A 22258-nucleotide genomic window follows, 5' to 3' on the forward strand; every position below is an offset into this window, starting at 1 on the left:
GTTCTCGAGCCTCTAGTACATTCCTAGGATGTTGTTGTAGTTGTTATGCTACTATTTGCTTAGCCGCCGGTTTCATGGATGAGGAATAGTAGTTCTTAGCTTCCACTTAGTCACTGTCTATTCTTACTACCCCCAAGGAGTTGGTAGTTTTATACATTGGTGATAAGTACACGCTACAACTTTCATTACGTGCAGCCAAGGGCTACCAAGAATTACATTGCAACAAGACAAGTTATCTATAACACAAAATTTTGATAAGAGTTTACTCCCTCAATGTATATAGAAAGCTTGATGTCCCTCATTGTTTTCTTAGTTTCACCAATGAAACCAACGAGTACGGACGATCGGGGAACGATTTCTGAATCTGAAATATTCATCTTCTTGAGTACATCGTATTGAATGATGTTAACTGAACTTCCTCGATCAACTAAGATCCTGCGCACATAATGATTAGCAATAAATAGAGTTATAATCCAACCATCGTGGTGAGGATCCTGGATGCTCGTTTTATCTTCTTCGTCGAAGAAAATTCTCTTGTTATTGGTTAGGGTAGTGGATATGACAGGTCGCTCTCCGTTCTCTAACTTAGTTTCTTTAGCATGTCTCTTGGCCGATGAGTAGGAGGTTCCACATATATCCGAACCACCAGAGATGAAATTGATGAATTGTGCATCAAGTGGGAGCGGATCTGCCTTCTGTGGAACTTCTTCAGGATCCTGAATCCTTGATTTCTTTCTTCCTAGAAGCTGTTTGAAGTGGCCCTTTCTTAGAAGATACCCAATTTCCTTTCTTAGACCGATGCACTCATCAGTCAAATGGTCAAAATCTTCATGGAATGCACACCATTTGGACTTATCTTTGAAGGATGTTTCCTTCTCATTTTTCTGAGGCCATCTTGTTTTCTCTCCAAGATCCTTCATAGCACATATTAAGCCATTAGTATCAATAGAGAAGCAATACTCGGAAATTCTTGGATAGTCTTCATCATCGTTATCCTCTTCTTCCATATCACGGACATTTTGGTTGTTGAATTTCTAATACGGCCTTGAATTGTTGTTCTTGAATGAGTATCGTTGTTTCTTTTCAGGTGACTATTATTTTGTTGGAGCTCCTAACCGTTCTTGGATCCTTTTATCATCCTCCAGTTTATAAACCTGAGTGCCTTGTTCCTTACTTCGTCTAACGTCCTGCAAGGGTCATAACAAGATCATCATAAAATATGGAGTCCTTTTGTAGCCCTATCTTGAATGCCTCAACAGCCGTAGCCATGTCAAGATTCGGGATTTCTGAGGCCTCCCTTCCAAACTTTGTAACAAAATCCCTTAAGGATTCATCACGAAGTTGGACAACTCTATATAAATCACTAGTTAATTTCTCGAATTTTCTACTACAATAAAATTGGCTATTGAATAAATTAACTAAGTGAGAAAAAGAAGTAACATAATAGATAGGAAGACTTAGCAGCCATTTGAGTGCGGATCCTGTTAAAGTGGATCCAAAGCCTTTGCATAGGCATGTGATGACCGTCGTTTGAGTCATATAAAAACCTAATTAGCCTAAGTAGCTATGATAAGTAAAGTATCGTATCCACTAGGAGTATGTGGCCAATGCAAATCGTGTAACAAGTTCAATATAATGAAGTAGCAAGTTTTAGTGCTGATCACACAAGCAAATAAGTTTGGTTTTAATAATAATAAAGCAAATAGCACCTTTCAAATAATTAACAAAGACAAATCAAACCTGGGTTTCAAGTAAGCAAATATATAGTAATCTCATGTTCACTTAACAAATAAATTGTCAAAGATCAAATCAAATTGACTAATTAGGAAAACCTTAGGCATCAACAATCGCTAACACACGACACTGGTTATCAAACAATCTCTGCCAGTGTGACTCAACTAAGGGAAATTGTATGCTTCATCATATTTAAACTAGTCAAAACAACCCTATAAGCAATTATCATAGCAACTGGCAAACTAATCGTTCCGATCGAAATAAACCTAAACCGACTAAATGTACAGCAATACAAAATATCAATACTCATAGATTAATCATAAACAATTACAAAATCATTCGTTCTAAAACACATGAGAAAAATGAAAAATACAAACTCTACATCCCGGGTATGACTCGAAAAAGACTAGCCACTCATGATGATGATTAAGTCTTTACTTGATGTTTGGTAGGCCATCAAAAATAGTGAATGGATGGATGGAGATTTATTAATATTTTTCCTATTCTTCTTTTCTTCCTTTCTTTGTTCCTCACGTCTCCGTCCCAAAAAATTAATCACCACCCACCATAAAAACTCTTTTTTCCTTCATGGTGTCCTAGGTTAATCTTCTCGTGGGCCATAATTTACGATCTATATGTGTGGTGTTAAAGTGTATCCAGTTTACAATGATATATTTATTTTACTTAAGCCCACCACGAAATAATCATATGGTGTCCACGGTTTCTGAAAATTTCTTTTGTTCATTTTGTGGGCCGAACTCAAATTATATTGTGAATTTTAAATCCAAGACTTCGATGACACTGCAACACATTCACACAAGTTCTCTTTTCATTTATGTTGAGATCATGGTTTGTAAAATAATTCAATTATCAATTATAATAAACAAATAAATATAAATTGATTTCAAACTTTAAACCATGCCACATTTAATGACTTTCTTTTTACTCTTATAGTAATATTATTATCATAACATTTTAAGCACATTTTTTCATAGCCCATAAAATATAAAAATAACTTGTACATAGATTGTTTAGCACATAATTATAAATAAAAAAACAGTCATTTATATATATCTAAAACGTGTAAAACAACCACTTATCACATCCCACACTTATCATTTGTTTGCCCTCAAGCAAACATCAACCTCCATCATAGATATGTAAATTATTACCATTAATACTAGTAAGGTTTAAGGTCATACCCATATCCCAGACTGACACTTTCTAGATTGACATCCCACAAATAAAGTTAAATGATACTATAAAAACAATAGAGCCACCCAGACGAGTGTACTTTGTTTCCGGTTAAGGCACACACACTCATACCCCTCGTAATATAATCACTCTCTTCTCAGTTTAAAATCTGGACTAGCAAACTATAAAACATATTATTTCAAATACAAAAGACTCCATATAAAAAATGCATCTATAAAAAAGGACATTAAATGTTTTGGTTTGTTTTGGGGTTTCGGGTTTTTGGTTCGCGTTTCGGGTCATTCAGGTAAATGTTGTAAAAGTAGGTTTCCAAGACCGAGTACTCCCCGAGTACTCGCTACAAGGTATGTCGTCGAAGCGAGTTTCTTTAATTCCCCCCTAGTTACTAATACTTGACTAAAGGTGGTCAACCTTAATCAAAATCGCAACTAGTCGGTGAATTTGAGCCGATTTTGACTTAAAAAAAACATAACTCATATTTCTTTAATATTTAAGAATAAATATCATTTTTTTACTTAATGACATAACAAATTTAGAATAATTTATTATTTAAAAATGTATTTCTCTTATTTATATTGATCGTTACCTATTTTGTTATAAATATTAGTAATTTTATGATATTTGACATATATATAATATCCAAAAGCAAATTTTATTTATATTTACCATGCCCGAGTACTCTCCGAGTACTCCGAGTACACCCAACTCCCCGTTTGGCCACCTAGGGTCCGCCTAGCGACTATTGCAACCTTGATTCGGGTTAATGTGTTTTTTGGTATTTTCTAATTCGGTTTCAAGTGACTTTGCTTCGGGTTCGGTATTCAGATACGAATAAAAACCACATCTCTAAATCTCACGACCCATGGGCATCCATGATTACTTCAATCTTAATTGACCACATATGGTAATTAGTGAACACTAGTATCGTACATTGGAATGGGACTGTGATGAGTAAGGATTCAGCATGGGGGGGCATAAATCGGATTAGTTCTGTTACCAAATGGTGGTCGGTTTGGATTAGGTAATACGATACGTAATTAATCAAGAAACAATTAAGTACAAGTTTAGCCGAATGTGAGTTTTGATAACTGAATGCAGGATTGAGTTTATATACTCCTATGAAGGCTAGGAAGAGGGGCATTTTGATCCACCACTTTAATATTAAAACCCACTTATTTTAATCTAAAAAGCGCACTTAATTTAATTTCAAAAACCAACTTACATTTTCACTCATTTCCTACAACAATCACCACTCCACCGCCCACCACTAACACAACCATCACCCACCACCACCACCAAGCCGGAAAAGTCACGGGGAACTTAAATGTTCGGGAAATTTTGCCGGAAAATAGTTGTCGGAAAAGTCAATGGAAAACACTATGAAAAAACACAATATAAAAATATAATGGAAAAACACAATTGTATAACACAATAATGTAAAACACAATTATTGTAAAACATTGTAAACAAACTCACTAATTTTTATTATTATTTTTATATAGTAATATGGTATTCATATAAATGATAAAAAAAGCACTCGTTTCTATGGTGGTTTTTTATGTCGGATAAAAAAGTTATGAACATTTTAAAATAATGAGGTGAATTAACATGCGGAGAGAAAAAGTTAACAAATATATTATCTCTATTATGCCCTTCTCCTTATGTAACAACTGATTTTACCCATGAAATAATCACAATTATCATGTTCAAAATCATTTGATTAGATTACTTCGCATTCTTCGTAAACAAATCATAGTATCTATTAATATATATATTAAAAAGGATATTTAATTCTCCTCGGAAACTCACTATTCAATTTATAAATATTTTTATTAATTATTAATTATAACCACTAAATCAATAAATAAATAAATAAAATTTTTTGGCTTACTATAATTATGTTTACGAATTTGTGTTGGTACCGTGGATACTAATTGAATTTGTGGTGTTTCGCAGTTATAGCGTGCCGGATTTTTTGGTTCTACGTATAATTTGTTGTATTTTGGCATTGAAATGTGTATTTATTTTGTTTAGTTTAGATGTGGTAATTTGATACAGACTGACTTCGCGTCAACTTTGAATAAGTTTATGATTTAACATTTTTACTTATATTTTTTTGTTCGATTTAACGGTCACGTCACGAACCGCGGATTCTTAAATCCTAGTTATAACTTAACCCACGGAATGCATGAAACAAAGCAAGCTTGATAGAATGATTACAATTGGTAATTTCGACCGATTGAAAGTGATAAGTTTAGAAAGAAATAAAAATAATAATAAACTTTAGCAGCTAACTCGGTCTTCCTCTGATCCTTTATTCTAGTGCTTCCAACGTTCACAAAGATGCATACTCAGTCAACATTTAACCAACATCCATTTGCACATCTAATCATAGTCTACTGCACCTAACTTGAGGGTAACATCCATCTATATAAACTTACGCATTCAATTCGGACACAAACTTAGTTTCCTCGTCCATAGTTTCATACACAGCTCAAACATGCAGAAAAGACTGTATTGTTCCTCTTGGGTTGCAGCCATTTTGGGAGTAATAGCTGCCGCCTCTGGTTTCGCATGAGAGGTCACCAAGGTTAAGGTAACGAGAAAAAAAATATATTTTTGCAAGTATATATGTTTATTTAATATATATACAACTAAAGAAATTTTCTTTTAAACCTTTTACATTACTTGAAACAAAATACCTTAGGAAAAATATTTGAAAGATAGAAAAAACACACATCACTACCACGTAGGTACTAGTGCTTTAACTAACTCATTGTTGGTTAGCTAAAATTTAATAAAACAAAAAATAAAAAAATAAAGTTTGGTTGGTTGTTATCGGGTGGACCCCACCCAACCTTTGGTGAAGATGGCATTAAGGGCCACCCAAGCCCTTGGCGCGCCCTTACCTTTCACAGTGTGGTATGTAGTTTGACAGTGTGTTAAAGTGCCCATGTGGCACCATGTAGGCACCCCTAGTTAGCCCACAATGGTCAGCCGACAGTCTAATGATATATGTCTTGTGGGTGTGAATGCAGGCTTCAGAAGTTCGCGTCGTGAATGGTATGTGTGTGTATCCAAAGAGTCCCGCTCTCGCACTTGGAATAGTATCAGTTGTTTTTGCAATATTAATAAGAATTTACCTAAGTGTTGCGTTTGGTGTTTCGTGGCGTGAACGTCCTTTTGGACCAAATGACGTTAATTCAACTCCAACTTCCAAACTCCTTTTTGTATTCTCATGGTATTTACTTATTTATTTATTTATTTTTCATGTGCATATCGATCTGCACTAGAAGCTAAATTTATAAAACTGATTATTATTCAACGTCCAGGGTAGCTTCACTTGTAGCAATGACTCTTATCGTGACAGCTATAGGACTACATATCACGCAAGGTGGAGAGGTTGACTCAAATGGTTATATAACATGCGATGTTATGAAGCCTGGAATCTTTGCAGCGGGAGCCTTTTTTTGTCTTTTAAGTGCAGTTTTTGGTATTGGAGCTTATATTACATCACCTCCGCCACCAAAATCTACCACGAACCCTGCAGTTGCATATCCGGTGGGTTCTAATTTTGATATAGAGAAAAATCAAGTGCCTTACCCTCCGCAAAAATATTAGGAAAAAAATATATAAAAAATGGGTTGTGAAGCCAGGCTACTTCTGTTAGAATAGCGCGGATCATTTATGTTTTTTTTCGTCCAAGTGTTACATTTTTTGTTGCATATAGTAAGTAGATATCATGTAGATGTCTTGATTACAAGAAAAAGGTTTGCTAAAAGGAGGTTACTTTGATGACTTCTGCTTGTATTGATGTGTTATGGAATTCCAGCCGTTTTAGTGTGATTAGTTTTTTATGGAATTCCTACCGGTATCCCAACTTCAATATTTATAATTACATTAAAAAACAGTGTTTTTTTCTCTCTTTTCCAATTAAATTATTACTTGTTTATACTTTTATCAAAACTTTTTCTCTCTCTCCTCTCACAATCATCTTAAAAAAACATTAAAAAAATTATAGAGAGCGAACAACGTTTCTACAAATTTACTCATGAACAACAGTTTATATATCTATGACTCCACTCACAACTACTCTATAATATAGAGAACTCATTCACGATATGGAGGACCTGTTGGGCATGCTTTATTTGTTGGTTTTAGTATACGTGAGTCAAATATACAATGTTCTATGACATATATTCGTTGGTTGTTAGAGCATTCACAATCCATCTACTATATTTTATGAATGTGGTTTTATACTATTGGTAGTGATATACACCCCTAAACACCCTTTTCCTCACTTGTCACGCATGCACCACATCAGTTTCCTCCCATCATTTAACATCACCCCTCAAAAATGTTTTCACCGTCTTTCTCGTTCTAAAAAACGAGTAATGTTGAGGAAAAAAATTTCATTGTGTTTTTTTATTTATTATTGTGTTTTGCGTTTATTTTTGTTATTAATTGTGTTTTTTTTCTTTTACATTATGTCTTTTTTTATATTATGTTATATTACTCAACAATGTGTTATATTTTGTTCAGTATTATATCGACACGCAAGTACTCAGTTGTTGATAACATTTTTTGTTGATCACCAAAATTGCTATTGATAGCAGTTTCTACTAATTTATATGTTCCTACTCATGAGTAGTTTCTACTGATTATTAGTTTTTTTTTTGAACAACAAATTTCAATAGAAGAAAACCCCAACCCCTTCTATCGAGGAGCTAGCAGGGCCTGGGAAAACAAACGTCCATAAACATTACATATACAAACATTTTCATTTAGCCCAATCTATATCTAAACAACGTGATCTATTTTTTATCCACAAGTAACTTAACACCTTAATTTCTCCAATCACTTTGTCAATCCTTATGGGCTTTTCTTCAAAGATCAACTCGTTACGAGCTGATTATTAGTTACCACCGATAATTCGTCCTTTATTGATAATTGGTTCCTACTTGTAATTAATTCTTACAAGTTTACATGCAACTTTCTATCAACCATACAAATTTGAAGAAACTTCCAAAGACTTTTGTTTAGGGAAATCTAAATTTATATCTTGCAATAACGCCAACGACTAATAAAAGGGAAATCAAAATTTCCTTTCGGTCTTTAGGAAATCATATTTACATAATATGAATTGATAACATTAAAATCATCAACCTAAAGCAACTCTAACAAACTAGTCAAGATACTATAGAGTGATAAGAGTTCATTTCATTGAGTGATCATCAAAAATTTGATCCATACATGTAGATATTTCGAGATCAGTATAAACAAATACATGTAGATCACTACAAGGAAATACCATTGTGGGGGCAATATATTTTTGATCTTTAGGAACGACTTATTGTCCCTATAGGTGTCTACGGCCTTTGGAGATGACATGTTGTCCCCAAAACTCTTCTCTCTACAAAGCCATCCAGATAGGTCTCTTAGGTTGTCCATGTAGGTGTCGTTCCCATAGGTTAACTTTTAGTAGCAACATGTCGTCCCCAAAAAGTATGCAGTTAAAGAAAATGGAAATTTATATGAAAAGTATGTAGGGACAACATATCGTCTCTAAAAAGAAGACATTTTAAAAAAGAATAAAAATTAAGAAAAATGTATAGGGACGAAATGTCATCTCCACAAAGTAAAAAAAAGAAATTATGGGAAATCTATAGGGACAACATGTCATCCTTACTATTTGCGTTTTTTTTACCAGCTTTAAATCTGCATTTTTAACCTGAATTTAGACAATTCAAAATAGCAAATCACACATAATATTAAATGAAAGTTTAAAATACCAAACTTCAAAATACAAAATATTCAAACTTCAAAATACAAAATAAAGGAAAGTATCAAATACATAACCAAATAAAAGTTATAAATAAGTACCCAATTCCTAATCATCATCATCTTCATCATGTCGAGGCAATTTTTGTCTCATTTCTTTCATCTCACATTGGAATTGCTTTTCCATTAGCTGCATTTGAAACTCATGTTGTTGCTTTTGTTGTTGCGTTAGTTCCATTATCGCTTGAATGACGATGGTTGTATTTCTTCTTGCTGATGTTGATGTTGCTCATTTTGTTGTTGTTGTTATCGCATTTGTTGCATTTCTTGTCGCATTTGTTGCATTTCTTGTTGCATTTTTTGCCATTCTTGTTGTGGCGGGGGGCATGCACTTGATATTTCAGGGGTGATTCTTCTCACAACACGACCAACACCGTGTATATGTCCAAACTTAGCACCTAAGGCACGCTCGAGTATTGCCGCCCATGGAAAAAAAAATATTATCACTCAAACTTTGTAGAGACGACATGTCGTCTCTATAAGTTCGTATATTTTTAATATTATATTTATTTTATATATGTTAATTATTAATAAAAGTAAATCAATATATTGAAACTTTTAGACATGACACGTTGTCCCCACAAGCTGAAACATATTTTTGGGTTCTATTTTTATCATATTTGAATTAAAAAAAAAGATAAAAACTGTTATTTTTACCCTATTGAGACAACAAATCGTCCCTATATGTTACCAAGCTTAAAAAGCTAGAAAATCCTATAGAGACAACATGTCATCACTATATGGTAAACTATAGAGACAACTTCTGTTGTCCCTATAGGTTGGTCCCTATATGGTAATTTTCTTGTTGTGGATATTGATAGGTAAATACAAGAGGGAAGACATAACATTGAATGTCTAGCGGTTTGGGCAGATTCTAACGAATTTGCGCCTTGCGTCTTTGCCTAGATCTTCAATCGGGAATACGCGTCCACTAAAATTAGAGTTAACTCAATGATGTTGGAGGCCTAAATAGAAACGAGATTTTGTGACCCTTTCTAAAAAATTGTGTTATAAAAAAAGTTTTTTATTAAAAAAAAGGTGTTGATAACCAGTCTCCAACTAGTGACCGACCACTAAGCAACACAAAAGTTACTAAATGTTACTGAACAAGAGTTAAACTTAGATTTTGAACAAGAGATGGGTTATATTTGTGATGACAAATAAGAGTTTATTAATGTGGATGATTCTGTGTTAGAAGAAGCTATGGAGAACAACCTGTGCGTTATGTTACTAAAGATCATCTTGAGTTTGCTGAGTTTGATGAAGAGTTTGACGAGGAGATTGAGATGACAAGTCAAGAGTTGTATGAATCGGGTAAACATGTGTTTGGGGGGGGGGGGGTAATAGAGTACCAAGCAAGCAGAAAAATGATTGGTTTAAGGAACATAAAGTTGAATGGGATAAGCAGTGTCTTCGACCTGTCAAGTATTACAAGAAAACCAAGAAAGACGTTGCTCTGGGTAAATGTATTAGCATTACATATCTGAAGAAAATCAGAAAGATTGCGGTGAGAAAGATGTTCGGGGTACAATATTTTGAGAGCTTGTTAGAGTTAATGCCGTGGTTTGATGTGTATGATATTTGCCAGAAGTTTTTGTATGCTCCTGCGAAAGGTCAAATTCTGGAGATATGGGATTTTAACGTGAGGCAATCAAAGTGTGGGTTTCAGATTTGAACACCTCAAAGGCCTAAGCTTCAAGTTTCTCGAGCCAAGATAGATCCAGAAACAAAGGAGTTTGTCAAGACTTTGAGATACTCTAGGCTGGATACGTTGAAGGTGATACCATTATACCCGATGGAACAAAACTTTCATAAGTATTTCCTACGGTGGTACTATGATGAATCGACTGGTGAAGCTGTGACTAATTTGGACAGGGAGGAAAAAATATGATGTTATTACTGTGTTAGATCCGATGTGGTTGATAAATTTCTCAAAGAAAGATATTGAAGTTCTTCATGCCAACAAAATTCAAGTGTATAGTGACAAGGGCGAAGAACAATCTCAACAATACCAACAGGAATGTTTGTTATACAAATAAGGTACATTATGGTAGAGTTTAGGATACAAAGTGGATAAGTGTTGGAAATGAAGAAGACAGAAAAGAGTTTGAGCTTGAAGCTGAACGTAAAGACATGATGACAAGAGCTTCTTTGAAAAGGTTCAAGTTTATGCATGTTGGAGTTTCAAGACCAACGCCTCAAGAAGGTTTGACCAAAACCTCGTTTGAAGAAGCATGTAAAGCATACAAGAGAGGGTGTTTGGTATGAAAGAATGAAGATCAAGAGTATCAAGACCTAGCAATATCAAAGGGGGAGTTTGTTAGAACATAATGTCTAGTGCTACGGTCTTGTATTGTGTATGTAAAACATATTTGGAAATAGGTAAAACATGTAAATGAACGCATATGTACATATACGGGCGTATAAGTACATATACCGTATATGTTATACGCCATATAAGTCTTATCCGGGCGTATATGTATACACTATAAATAGTGTCGTATCTGTTCATATTAAGTAGATTTTCCATTGTACTGATGCTATAACTTGTCAAATCTGTTGTATTCAATCTGTTGATGACATATAAAGCTTAAACATTAAAGTAATTCTTATGATATCTCATCTCGTAATGTTTTCCGCACATTACGTTAAAGAGTAGATTCAATTCGTATCAATCCTAATCCTTACAAGTCTTTTCACGCGACTATGTTTTAGTGCGTCTCAATAACTATAGAAGATGTGTGTGTGCATAGGCGAAATCATTGTTAAGCAATGTTGTACTGCTAACAATGAACCGTTACGACATTGCGCAATCATTGTTACATTTATACATCTAAATACCTTGTTTTAGTGTCATAATGCTTGAAAATAGTTCGAGTGACAACCGAGTTCCCAACGTGTACCCGCCGCGGCGCGCAGGGGTCAAAATCTAGTTATCCTTTGTATGAAAAACACACTTTAATGTGTAATAGAGAGAGAACTTTAAAAATGTGTTCATTCGTTTATGATTATTTTATCACTATTTCATGTTTCTATTCATCTATGTTTATCCACAAAATCTAGGTGTTCACAGTAATAAGACCCGGATCCAGTCAACAAAACCGAGCATCAACTTACGGTTTCTCCTAAGACCATATTTGATTTCTTGTAACTTCCTTATTTGTAACATCTTGTAATTACTTGTGTTTATTTCCCTTGATCTTAGGCCTATTATTATGCTTTGATCTTTGTTTATTCTCTAGTATATGTAACCTCACATTGTAATTGAATAATCAAGTTAATTGACCAACCTTTCATATTGTATCAAACACCAGGTTCACATAAAACCCTAAATCCGCCAAGCTTTTCTTCACCGACCATGATGTCTACTTCAAGTTCCGTCGACTCCTCTGTTGTAGGTAGCATCCCACTAAAAACAACATCCCTCACCCTTGTCTCTCTTCCCTTTTCACTCAAACTAACCGCAACCGATTATCTATCCTGGAAGACTCATATTGAAGCTTTCCTATATGGCTTATATTTGTTTAAATACATTGACGGGTCCTTACCTGCACCTACACCTTCTGTTGATGGAATTCCACATGCGGATTACAACGCATGGTTCCGTCAAGACCGTTTATTATACGGTGCGCTAGCCGGGAGCCTCTCAACGTCTCTTGTTTCCCTAATTTCTAATGCTTCATCATCCTTTGAGACTTGGAAAATACTCTCTGACACCTATGCATCTGCCTCTGGAGGCCACGCCAAACAACTCCGATAACGCCTCAAACTGACCAAATAGAGCCCAAATCAAACCATTACCAATTTTATGCAATCTGTTAAGGCGATTGTTGATGAACTTTCTATTCTGGGCAAACCATTTGTTCAAGAAGATGTTACCGATGCAATCTTAAATGGTATAGATCGGAGATCATACAAAGGTCCAATCGAAGTTGTACACAATAGAGGCACACCCATTTCTTTTTATGAACTTCATTAAAAACTTATTAACCATGAGTTATCTCTTGTTCAACAAAACCCACCCACATCCAACATACACCAACCCACCATGGCTTTTGTGGCCCATGCCCGTCACACCTCCAAACCTTGGCAAAATAAAATCCAAGCCAACAACTACGACAAAAATGATGGAATACTTCCCACCCCGAACCAATCATAATTCTGTTTTAAACAGGGGCATTCTTTAACCTCTTGTTACACTTTTAAGAAACAATATCCCTAAGTCGCCCTACCATCCCTTCCCAAATCAAATAATACCAAACCTAAAGCTTACATGATGGGTGTCTCGAATCCCAATGATACCTCATGTATTTTTTATATTGGTGCATCCCACCATAACACAAATGATATTAATACTTTATCCCTACACACACTCTATAATGGAACCGATGAAATTTTCATCGGTGATTGCTCGTCTTTAACTATTACTCATGCTGGCCGATTAAAGATTTATTTCCCAAATACCTCTTTTACTCTAAAAAATGTTCTTTGCGTCCCATCTATATTTAAAAACATTATTTTTATTTCTAAATTATACATACTAATGCAATTTTTTTCTTTTTATTTTCTTATCAAGGAGTGCAACACCAACCAAATTCTTCTCAGGGGGAGTGGCTGGTAGTGAGATATATGAACTCCGTTCAACATCACTATCATATTTGTTTTATGCGGATTCCATTAAGTCAATTTCTTGGCACCATCGTCTTAGACATCCTCATCTCTGAGTTTTAAAATTGTTATTTTCTATTGTTCCCAATATTAATGTTTCAAACACTAGTTGAAATTCTTGTTGCACCAATAAAACTATAAAAGTCACGAATTACCATTTCACAACTCTTCTTTTACAATCAACAAACCTATACAATTGATATTTTTTGATGTTTGGACTTCTCAAATTTTATCAATGATGGCTATAAATGTTATATCATATTTGTAGACCATTTTACCAAATACATTTGGATCTATCCTTTAAAACATAAATTCGACTCCCTCACCACCTTCATTCGTTTTCAACGTCTTGTCGAAAACTACTTTCAAACAAAAATAAAATAGTTATTTCTAACAATGTCGGTGAATATATTTAACTTTCTTCTCACTAATCTTCTTGAGGTATCTCTCATATTACTTCACAACCCATACTCGCAAACACAACGGCTATGCTGAACGAAGACATCGTCACATAGTCAAAATCGGTCTCACCCTCCTCTCTAATGCCAACATACCCTTAAAATTTTGGTTGTTCTCTTTTACCACAGTAACCTACATAATTAATCTCTTACCCACCTCCAATCTTAACAATGATTCCCCTTATTCTCGTCTATTTAAAAAAAATCCCAATTATCACAAATTAAGGAATTTTGGTTGTCTAGCATACCCTTGGCTTTATCCCTACTCAAATTATAAACTTCAGTCTTGATCTAAGCCTTGTATCTTCATAGGATACTCTTCCTCTCAAAGTGCCTATCACCTACTTAATCCTCTCACAAATAAAGTATATACTTCATGACATGTTCATTTTGTGGAAACAAGTTTTCCGTAACCACCTTAACTCACACTACACCCACATCCACACCCGATCCTAACACTTGGGTAAACATTGCCCTTATTCCCCTAGCACTTAGTGAAAATAATCTTTCCCCTGCTTCTCCACAACCAACTCACACTCACATAATACAATCCACACAATCCCCATACGCCACCCCCTCACATGCTACCATCCCTAGATCCCCTTCGGCCCAAAATCAAGACCCAATTTCTTCACAAAACATCTTTGACCCAAATGAAACACATACATACAACCAAACTATTCCTAACCCCCCCCCCCTAGTAACTCAAAGGGAAACCCACATCACCCGCAAACTGAACTCCAAATATCATAACAGTGATTTCGTACTTTATCACTAAATTGTTCAACCTTTTCTTGAATCGTTGAATATTGCCCAAGCTTTAAAACAACCTCAATGGAGAAAAGTAATGCAATACGAACATGATGCCCTCCTTCATAACTAAACATGGACTCTTGTTCCATATGAATATGTTCCTAATCTCATAGGTTGTAAATGGGAGTTTCGCACGAAATTTAAACCCGACGGCTCGATTGACCGTTTAGAATCATGTTTAGTTGCAAAAGGATTTAATCAAACACCGGAATCGATTATATTGACTGTTGGTGCATGATGTCAGTAGTTCAGTGTCTAGTGTCTGTAATCGCGTTTGTAATGTTTTATGTTTTGTATAAGCGAAGTTGCTAACAAGTTCGCTGATATGGGCGAACTTGTTAGACAAGCGAAGTTAGTGACAACTTCGCCTGAACATGCCAGGCGAAGTTGTCGTGTCTATATAAGCCATCTGTTACGGCTTATTCGATAATCAATAAGTTAATAGATTACGAGTTTGTGTATTTGAGAGAGAGTCTGTAATCAAGTGATCTTCGTATCACGTGTTTAAGGTTGGTATACAACGTGTTTGATTATCGTATCGTGTGTTAACCGTATTGTTTTCTATACTCGTAACGTCTTACGTAGGGATTCCGCACCTGCGTAGTACGCGATATCTCGTGTAGATCCGGCTGGGAACCTACAATTGGTATCAGAGCTTTTGCTCGATTGTGTGGTTCGGGATTATCACGCGGGTATAGAAATCGTTCCGTTCGATTATTCGCGGGACGAGTTTTCTGAGTTTTTGTGTTATACTCTCCTCCTACAATCTTAAACAACCCATAACACCTTCACAAACCTCGAAAAACCCAGAAATCTAATCTGCAGAAACTTCGTGTTCATCAGGCGAAGTTGCCGTCACTGTTACTAGGGTTTCGGCGAAGATATAAGGTTAAGCGAAGTTATCCACAACTTCGCCTACCTCTTCAAGTTCGCTTACCTCAAGCGAAGTTATTCTCAAGTTCGCCAATCCAGCGAATTTAAGAAAGTGAGCGAAGTTTCAGATTCACGCTAAGTTAAGTTTTAAGCGAAGTTATCCTCAACTTCGCCTACAGTGCTGTTTGAAAATAAAATTTTTTATTTTCGGATTTCTTTGAGTTTTGTGAAAGATGTCTTCGATAAACATTACTGAACTAGTAAAGATGGAAGTAGAAGCAGGTTCGGCTACAAAAGCACCCAAGATGCTTAAGAAAACTGATTATGTAGCGTGGAAAGATCGTTTTGAACAATATGTCAAGTATCAAGATGCCAAGATGTGGGTATGCATACAAGATGGTTACATTCCACCTACTGCTGAGTATGAGGGTCGTGATCAGATCAAGAAGTACAAAGAGATGGAAGATGAAGAGAAGAAAATGTATGAAGCCGAAAGCAAAGCTCATGCAGCAATTACAATGGCTCTTCCACAAGAGATTTTGCACACTTTCAGAAAGTACAAGACTGCTAGAGAACTTTGGGAAGCTCTTGAAAACCGTTTTGAGGGCAATGTGGGAATTCGTGCTTCGAAGATTAAACTTCTAAAAACCCAATTCTCGGTCTTCAAGTATCTGAAAAACGAATCACTTGATGATATCATCACCAGATATTATCATCTGATGACTGAACTCAGCAACTATTCAATTGCATACAAAGAAGATGAGATTGTTGAGAAGCTTCTTGATGCTCTCCCACCAAAATGGGAGATGTATACTGTGTTGATGAGAGAAGATAAAGACTTTGCTGACTATGACCTGGAAACAGCAGTTAACAAGCTAAGAACATTTGAACTGAACATGGTACGAAAGGAGACACCTACCGATCAGGTTCAAGATTCGGGTATGTATGGTGCAAAGGTTAACTCTGGATCAAGTTCGAAAACTGAATCATCTGCTTATTACTCTAAGGGAGAGTCAGGCGCGAGCTCAACACATGAGGGACACGTATCTCTCAACATGAACGGTGATGTGTGCTATGTAGCTGGAGGGTCAAATGCTTCTCAATCTCAAGCGACCAAGAGTAGTTATTCCCCAAGTGTTTCAAACAACAACTACTCGAAGATGCCCATGAGTGTCAAATCTGCTGAACAGCAGTTTTCTCTCTATGCATCCTTTATTGCTTCGTATGAGAACTACATTCAGGGTAAGATCGTTGATCCTGCAGTTTTGGATGAAGACTATGACCAGATCGATGCTGATGATCTGGAAGAGATGGATCTGCAGTGGCAGATAGCCATAATAGTGAGAAGGGTAAAGAGGTTCATGAAGAAGACTGGCAGGAAGTTTGTCGGTGAGAGGCCAGGGTTTGATAAGACGAAGGTTCGCTGCTACAACTGTCAGCAGAATGGCCACTTTGCAAAAGAATGCAAGAATGAACGTGTAGAACGCAGTCAGAACAGATCTACACAGCAGAGTGGTAGTGGTAATGACTATAGAGCCATGATTTCCAGACAGAACGAGGAGTACAACTGGAATCTGCATGTTGAAGAAGTATTTGAGCAGGCCAACTTGGCAAACATCGAAAATGCAGATAGTGAGAAGGGAACTGGCGAAAATGAAGCGTACATGGCAGATGTAGCAGACCAGCTCTCCGAGGTAAGTACCGAACTCCCTTGTACTAAGTGTGAACATCTGTCTGAACAACTGACAACTCTAACTGATCAGTTTGTTAGTTTGGATGCGCAATATAAAACTTTAAAAGAAGATCATCATTTCACTAAAGCTAGAGAAAATAGTTACAATGTAAAAATTAAAGCTAGTGAACAGATATTAAAAGTCTTAAAGCAAAGCTTGCTGAAAAAATTAAAGTGATTGATCTTAGCTATGAAGTTCTAGAAGAGAAAACCAAACTAATAGCTGAGAGGGAAAAACAGATAGCTGATCACCAGGTAAAAGTGGTGGAACTTAACAGGAAACTTGAACAATTCAGAAATTCCTCCGCTATACTTGATCACCTCGTTAGTGATCAAGGTTCTCCAAAAAGGGGAGGAATTGGTTATCATGAAGTTCCACCACCTTTCAATCATAATTACACTTTTGACCCTAGTAATCAGAAATCTGTCGATGTTGACTATGGTCAGACAGTTCCGGTTAAAGTAACGATTAAAGAACCAGAAGTTAGTACGCCTGTTGCAAGTGTTAAGATTTCTGCTCCGAGTCCTGTCTCATCTAACTCGGACAAGTCTTCTGAGTCGAGTGAGACAAATCAAGAGGAAGTGTTACCAAAAAGTGGAGAGAAAAAGAAAACATCTGAAAAGAAGTCTCCACTAAACCCGTATGTCCCACAATATGTGAGACAAACGGGCAGTAATACAGCCTCAACATCTAAGACAACTTTTGATAAGAAAGTTGAAAACAGGTGTTGTTTTAGATGTAATCAACAAGGACATCTTGTTGCTGATTGCCCTCTGAAGCAAAAATTCAGAGGTGTGAGGCCTTTAAAATCTGAGAAATGAGCTAACAGTAATCAATTTAATGATAAAACTGAAAACCCATCGAATTTCAGAAAATGGACTAATCCAGGTTTTCAAAGAAAAGGATCTCAGTTTTTCACTGCTAACAACCAAACCATAACTACTAATTCATTTAATTCAAAACGGTTTGGATGGCCTCATAGACAATCCACAAGAAGGTATCCTGTTAGGACTCACATAAATCATTATGATACTAACTTTGGACAGCCAAGGTACGGAATGTATCGACCCAAGACCAATCGGTCTTGGGTCCCCAGATTTTAATCATCTGCTTTAGTCGTGCAGGAACAGTTGAACAGGGCTGCCAACAATCAATGGGTTATGGATAGCGGCTGTTCCCGGCACATGACGGGTAACAAGAAATTGTTACGAGACTGGAAACCTGTTCAAGGTGGTAGAGTGAGTTTCGCAGGAGAGAGCGGTGGAAAGATCACAGGAATTGGGACTGTGACTAACGGGAAGATGACGCTAGAGAAAGTTAACTTTGTTGAAGAACTGAAGCACAATCTGCTGAGTGTTTCGCAGATCTGTGCAAGGATTATACCGTGCGTTTCACGAAGAATGAGGCGATAGTGTTGTATCCTGGTTTTAAGATACCAGAGGACTGGATTGTTATGAAGGCTCCAAGAGTGAAGAATACGTATATCATGGATATGAGGTCTACTGAAATGGCCACTGAAGAATCGTGTCGTTTGTCGAAAGCGACTGAATCAGAGTCCGACTTATGGCATAGGAGAATGGGGCACATTCATCTTCGTAAGATGAACTACCTTGTCAAAAATGGGCTTGTGTTGGGGGTTCCCTTGAAGAATTTCAACTTCGAAGACAAATGCTTATCATGCAAGAAGGGAAAGCAACACAAGAAATCCCATCACACCAAGAAGGTCAACTCAATAGTCAGTACCCTAGACCTACTTCACATGGATCTCTTTGGTCCAGTGAATGTAAAAAGTCTAGGGGGAACATCGTACTGCTTGGTGATTACTGATGATTTTTCTCGATACTCGTGGGTATATTTCCTGAAGTCGAAGGATGAAACTGTTCAGATGGTAATAAATTTGATTACCAAAGTTGAGAACATTATGGGAAAAAGAGTTAAATACATCAGGAGTGACAATGGGACTGAGTTCAAGAACTATCAGATGGAGATCTTCTGCCTACAGAAGGGGATTGAACACCAATACAGCGCACCGTATACTCCGCAACAAAATGGAGTGGCTGAGAGGAAGAACAGAACTTTAATTGAAGGAGCCAGAACCATGCTGGCTGATTCGCAACTTCCTGTGGTGTTTTGGGCTGAAGCTGTTGCAACAGCCTGTTATATCCTTAATAGAGTGTTAACTGTTAAAAGATTAAATAAAACATGTTATGAACTAATGCATGGGAGAAAGCCCAACTTGAGTGGTCTTGAACCATTCGGGTCCCCGTGTTCGATATTAAAGACCAATTCAAAATTTGGTGAAGTAGCCGACGAAGGAATCTTAGTCGGATACGTTGTTGGGACTCCCAACAGACGGGTCTTTAATACATCGACCAGCAAGGTTGAGGTGGTGTGTAACACTGATATCACAAGTTACAAATCACCAAAACCAAGCACGGGACCCGCTGGGGTTTTTGACTATGATAGACTTTTTAAATCTTTTAACATGCCTTATTTGGATTTTGCAGAAGATGAGGAACGAATTGCTACGAAGATGATATGCGATGAGGAAGACACTTTGGTGCAAAGACCACAGTATGATGAATGTCAGCCTTCCTCGTCAAATGCTGTCAATACCCCTGCTGCCTCTACTGAAGAGGAATTCATCAATCCTTTTCACTCTCAACATCAATCAACCATGGATGAGCTATCTTCGAACTTGGAAGATAATCTAAATGTCAGTTCGGTTCCGACTACGAGAATTCACAAAAATCACCCGTTGGAGAATGTGATAGGTGATCTGTCCGCCGGTGTACAAACAAGAAAAAGCGTGAATGAGCACACCTGTGTTTACACAAGCATTAAAGACACGGGAATTATCAACGAATGCTTGTACACCTGCTTCATCAGCCAGATTGAACCAAAGAACTATTAAATGGCTCTTAAGGACAGCTCGTGGGTCGAAGCCATGCAAGAAGAGTTAGCTCAGTTTAAGAAAATGGAAGTATGGAATTTGGTTGAAAAACCGAAAAATGTGCATGCGATAGGCACGAAGTAGGTCTTCAAATGTAAGAGAGATGAGAAAGGGGTTGTTATCAGGAATAAGGCGAGGCTGGTTGTTAATGACTTTAATCAGCAAGAGGGGATTGATTACAATGAAGTATTTGCTCCTGTGGCAAGATTGGAAGCCATTCGACTGTTTTTGGCATTTGCTGCTCATAAGGAGATGAAAGTCTTTCAGTTGGATGTGAAGAGTGCGTTTCTAAACGGTAAAGTCGACGAGGTTGTGTATGTTGAGCAACCTCCGGGTTTTCCTGACCCTGACTTTCCCGATCACTTGTACAAGCTAAGTAAAGCGCTGTATGGACTACATCAGGCACCTCGTGCCTGGTATTCAACCTTATCAGATTACTTGCTTGAGAATGAGTTTGAAAGAGGAAAAATTGATAGCACATTGTACTTCAAGAGAAAGGGTAGCGACTTCCTACTGGTGCAAGTCTACGTGGACGACATTATCTTTGCTGCATCAAAGGTCGCCATGTGTCAGGAGTTTGAGGCCGTCATGAAGAAGAGATTTGAAATGAGTGCTATGGGTGAACTAACTTTCTTTTTAGGATTGCAGGTTGATCAGAAGAAAGACGGGATGTTCATTCATCAGACGAAGTATGTCCATGATGTTCTCAAACGCTTCAAGATGGAGGACAGCACTCCATATGATACTCCAGTCTGCGTCAATCACAAATTGGGTGCTGATTCAGACAACGATGCAGATGTGGACCCAACCCAATATCGGGCTATTATAGGTTCATTAATGTACTTAACTGCTTCTAGGCCTGATATAATGTTTGCTGTTTGTCTTTGTGCACGCTTTCAGGCAAACCCAAAAGAATCTCATTTGAAGGGTGCGAAGAGGATACTGCGGTATCTCAAAGGCAAGCCGAAGCTGGGGTTGTGGTACTCGAGAGGAGGAGACTTGGAGCTAGTCGCTTACACAGATTCTGATTATGGAGGGTGCAATCAGAGTCGGAAATCTACAACTGGTGGATGTCAGTTTCTTGGTGGCAGATTGGTGTCGTGGCAATGCAAGAAGCAGACTTCAGTCGCAATTTCAACCTGTGAAGCAGAATACATGGCAGCATCCAACTGCTGCTCCCAGGTTCTTTGGATTCAACAACAGTTGCGCGACTATGGTCTGAATTTCTCACTTACTCCTATTTGCATTGATAACACAGCTGCTATCTCAGTAACTAACAATCCCGTAAAGCACAGTAAAACTAAACATATTGACATACGTCATCATTTTATACGGGATTGTGCTGAGAAGAAACTGATTGTGCTCGAGAAGGTTGATACGTTAGATAATTTCGCTGACTTGTTCACGAAAGCGTTTGACAAATCTAGATTTCAAAACCTTGTTGAGCTGAATGGGATGATCAATCCCGAGTAACCGTGCTTTCAATGTTTGATTAAAAAAAAAAAAAAAAAAAAAAAAAACTTCACTATCGCTTAGAATTATGTCGGTTGCCTTAGTTTGATGGACATTTCTTCGGATATGTTTGGTCCTCATTTCTACTTGTAGAATCTGAGGATAGCCATTAACCAGATGACTGAGAGTGACCGGGGCGGTTTATGATGTGTTTTTATTCTTTCGTTGAAAATTAGTCGATCATACTTAGTTAGAAGGACACATACTTGTATGTGGTCGGTCCAGCTGATCCTTTGGATCTTCGGGATAGCCGTTCACCTGAAGACTTTGAGTTGGTCGGGGCGATTGATGTTAAAATTTTTTTTCTTTTTTCTTTTCGGGAAATGAAATTATTTTTCAAGTCTACTACTTCGTAAGAAGTTACTTTACTATGTTTAACAGAAAATTGATCCAACCTTGGAAAGTGATAGATATACTGATTCTGTGTGCTTAACTAGTGAAGTTATTAGGCTTAAAAG

General features: G+C 36.9%; 1 protein-coding gene and 1 pseudogene across 1 annotated transcript; one reads left to right on the forward strand and one right to left on the reverse strand.

Moving 5' to 3' along the window:
- Positions 1 to 236: 236 nt before the first annotated feature.
- Positions 237 to 1007, reverse strand: LOC143623820 (uncharacterized). Its single transcript, XM_077094644.1, has one exon. The coding sequence runs from the start codon at positions 1005 to 1007 to the stop codon at positions 237 to 239; it is 771 nt and encodes a 256-aa protein (XP_076950759.1).
- A 4442-nt stretch (positions 1008 to 5449) lies between these two features.
- On the forward strand, positions 5450 to 6570 carry LOC143623821 (uncharacterized; annotated as a pseudogene).
- The last annotated feature ends 15688 nt before the right edge of the window (positions 6571 to 22258 follow it).

The sequence above is a fragment of the Bidens hawaiensis genome, unplaced genomic scaffold (genome assembly GCF_021521415.1).
Source record: "Bidens hawaiensis isolate Kalapana, Puna unplaced genomic scaffold, B.hawaiensis_p1.1 tig00003544_1, whole genome shotgun sequence".
Lineage (NCBI taxonomy): Eukaryota > Viridiplantae > Streptophyta > Magnoliopsida > Asterales > Asteraceae > Bidens > Bidens hawaiensis.

What these genes read in the sequence shown, in the direction of transcription:
- LOC143623820 (XM_077094644.1), bottom strand. Translation starts at nt 1,007, where the DNA reads ATGGAAGAAGAGGATAACGATGATGAAGACTATCCAAGAATTTCCGAG.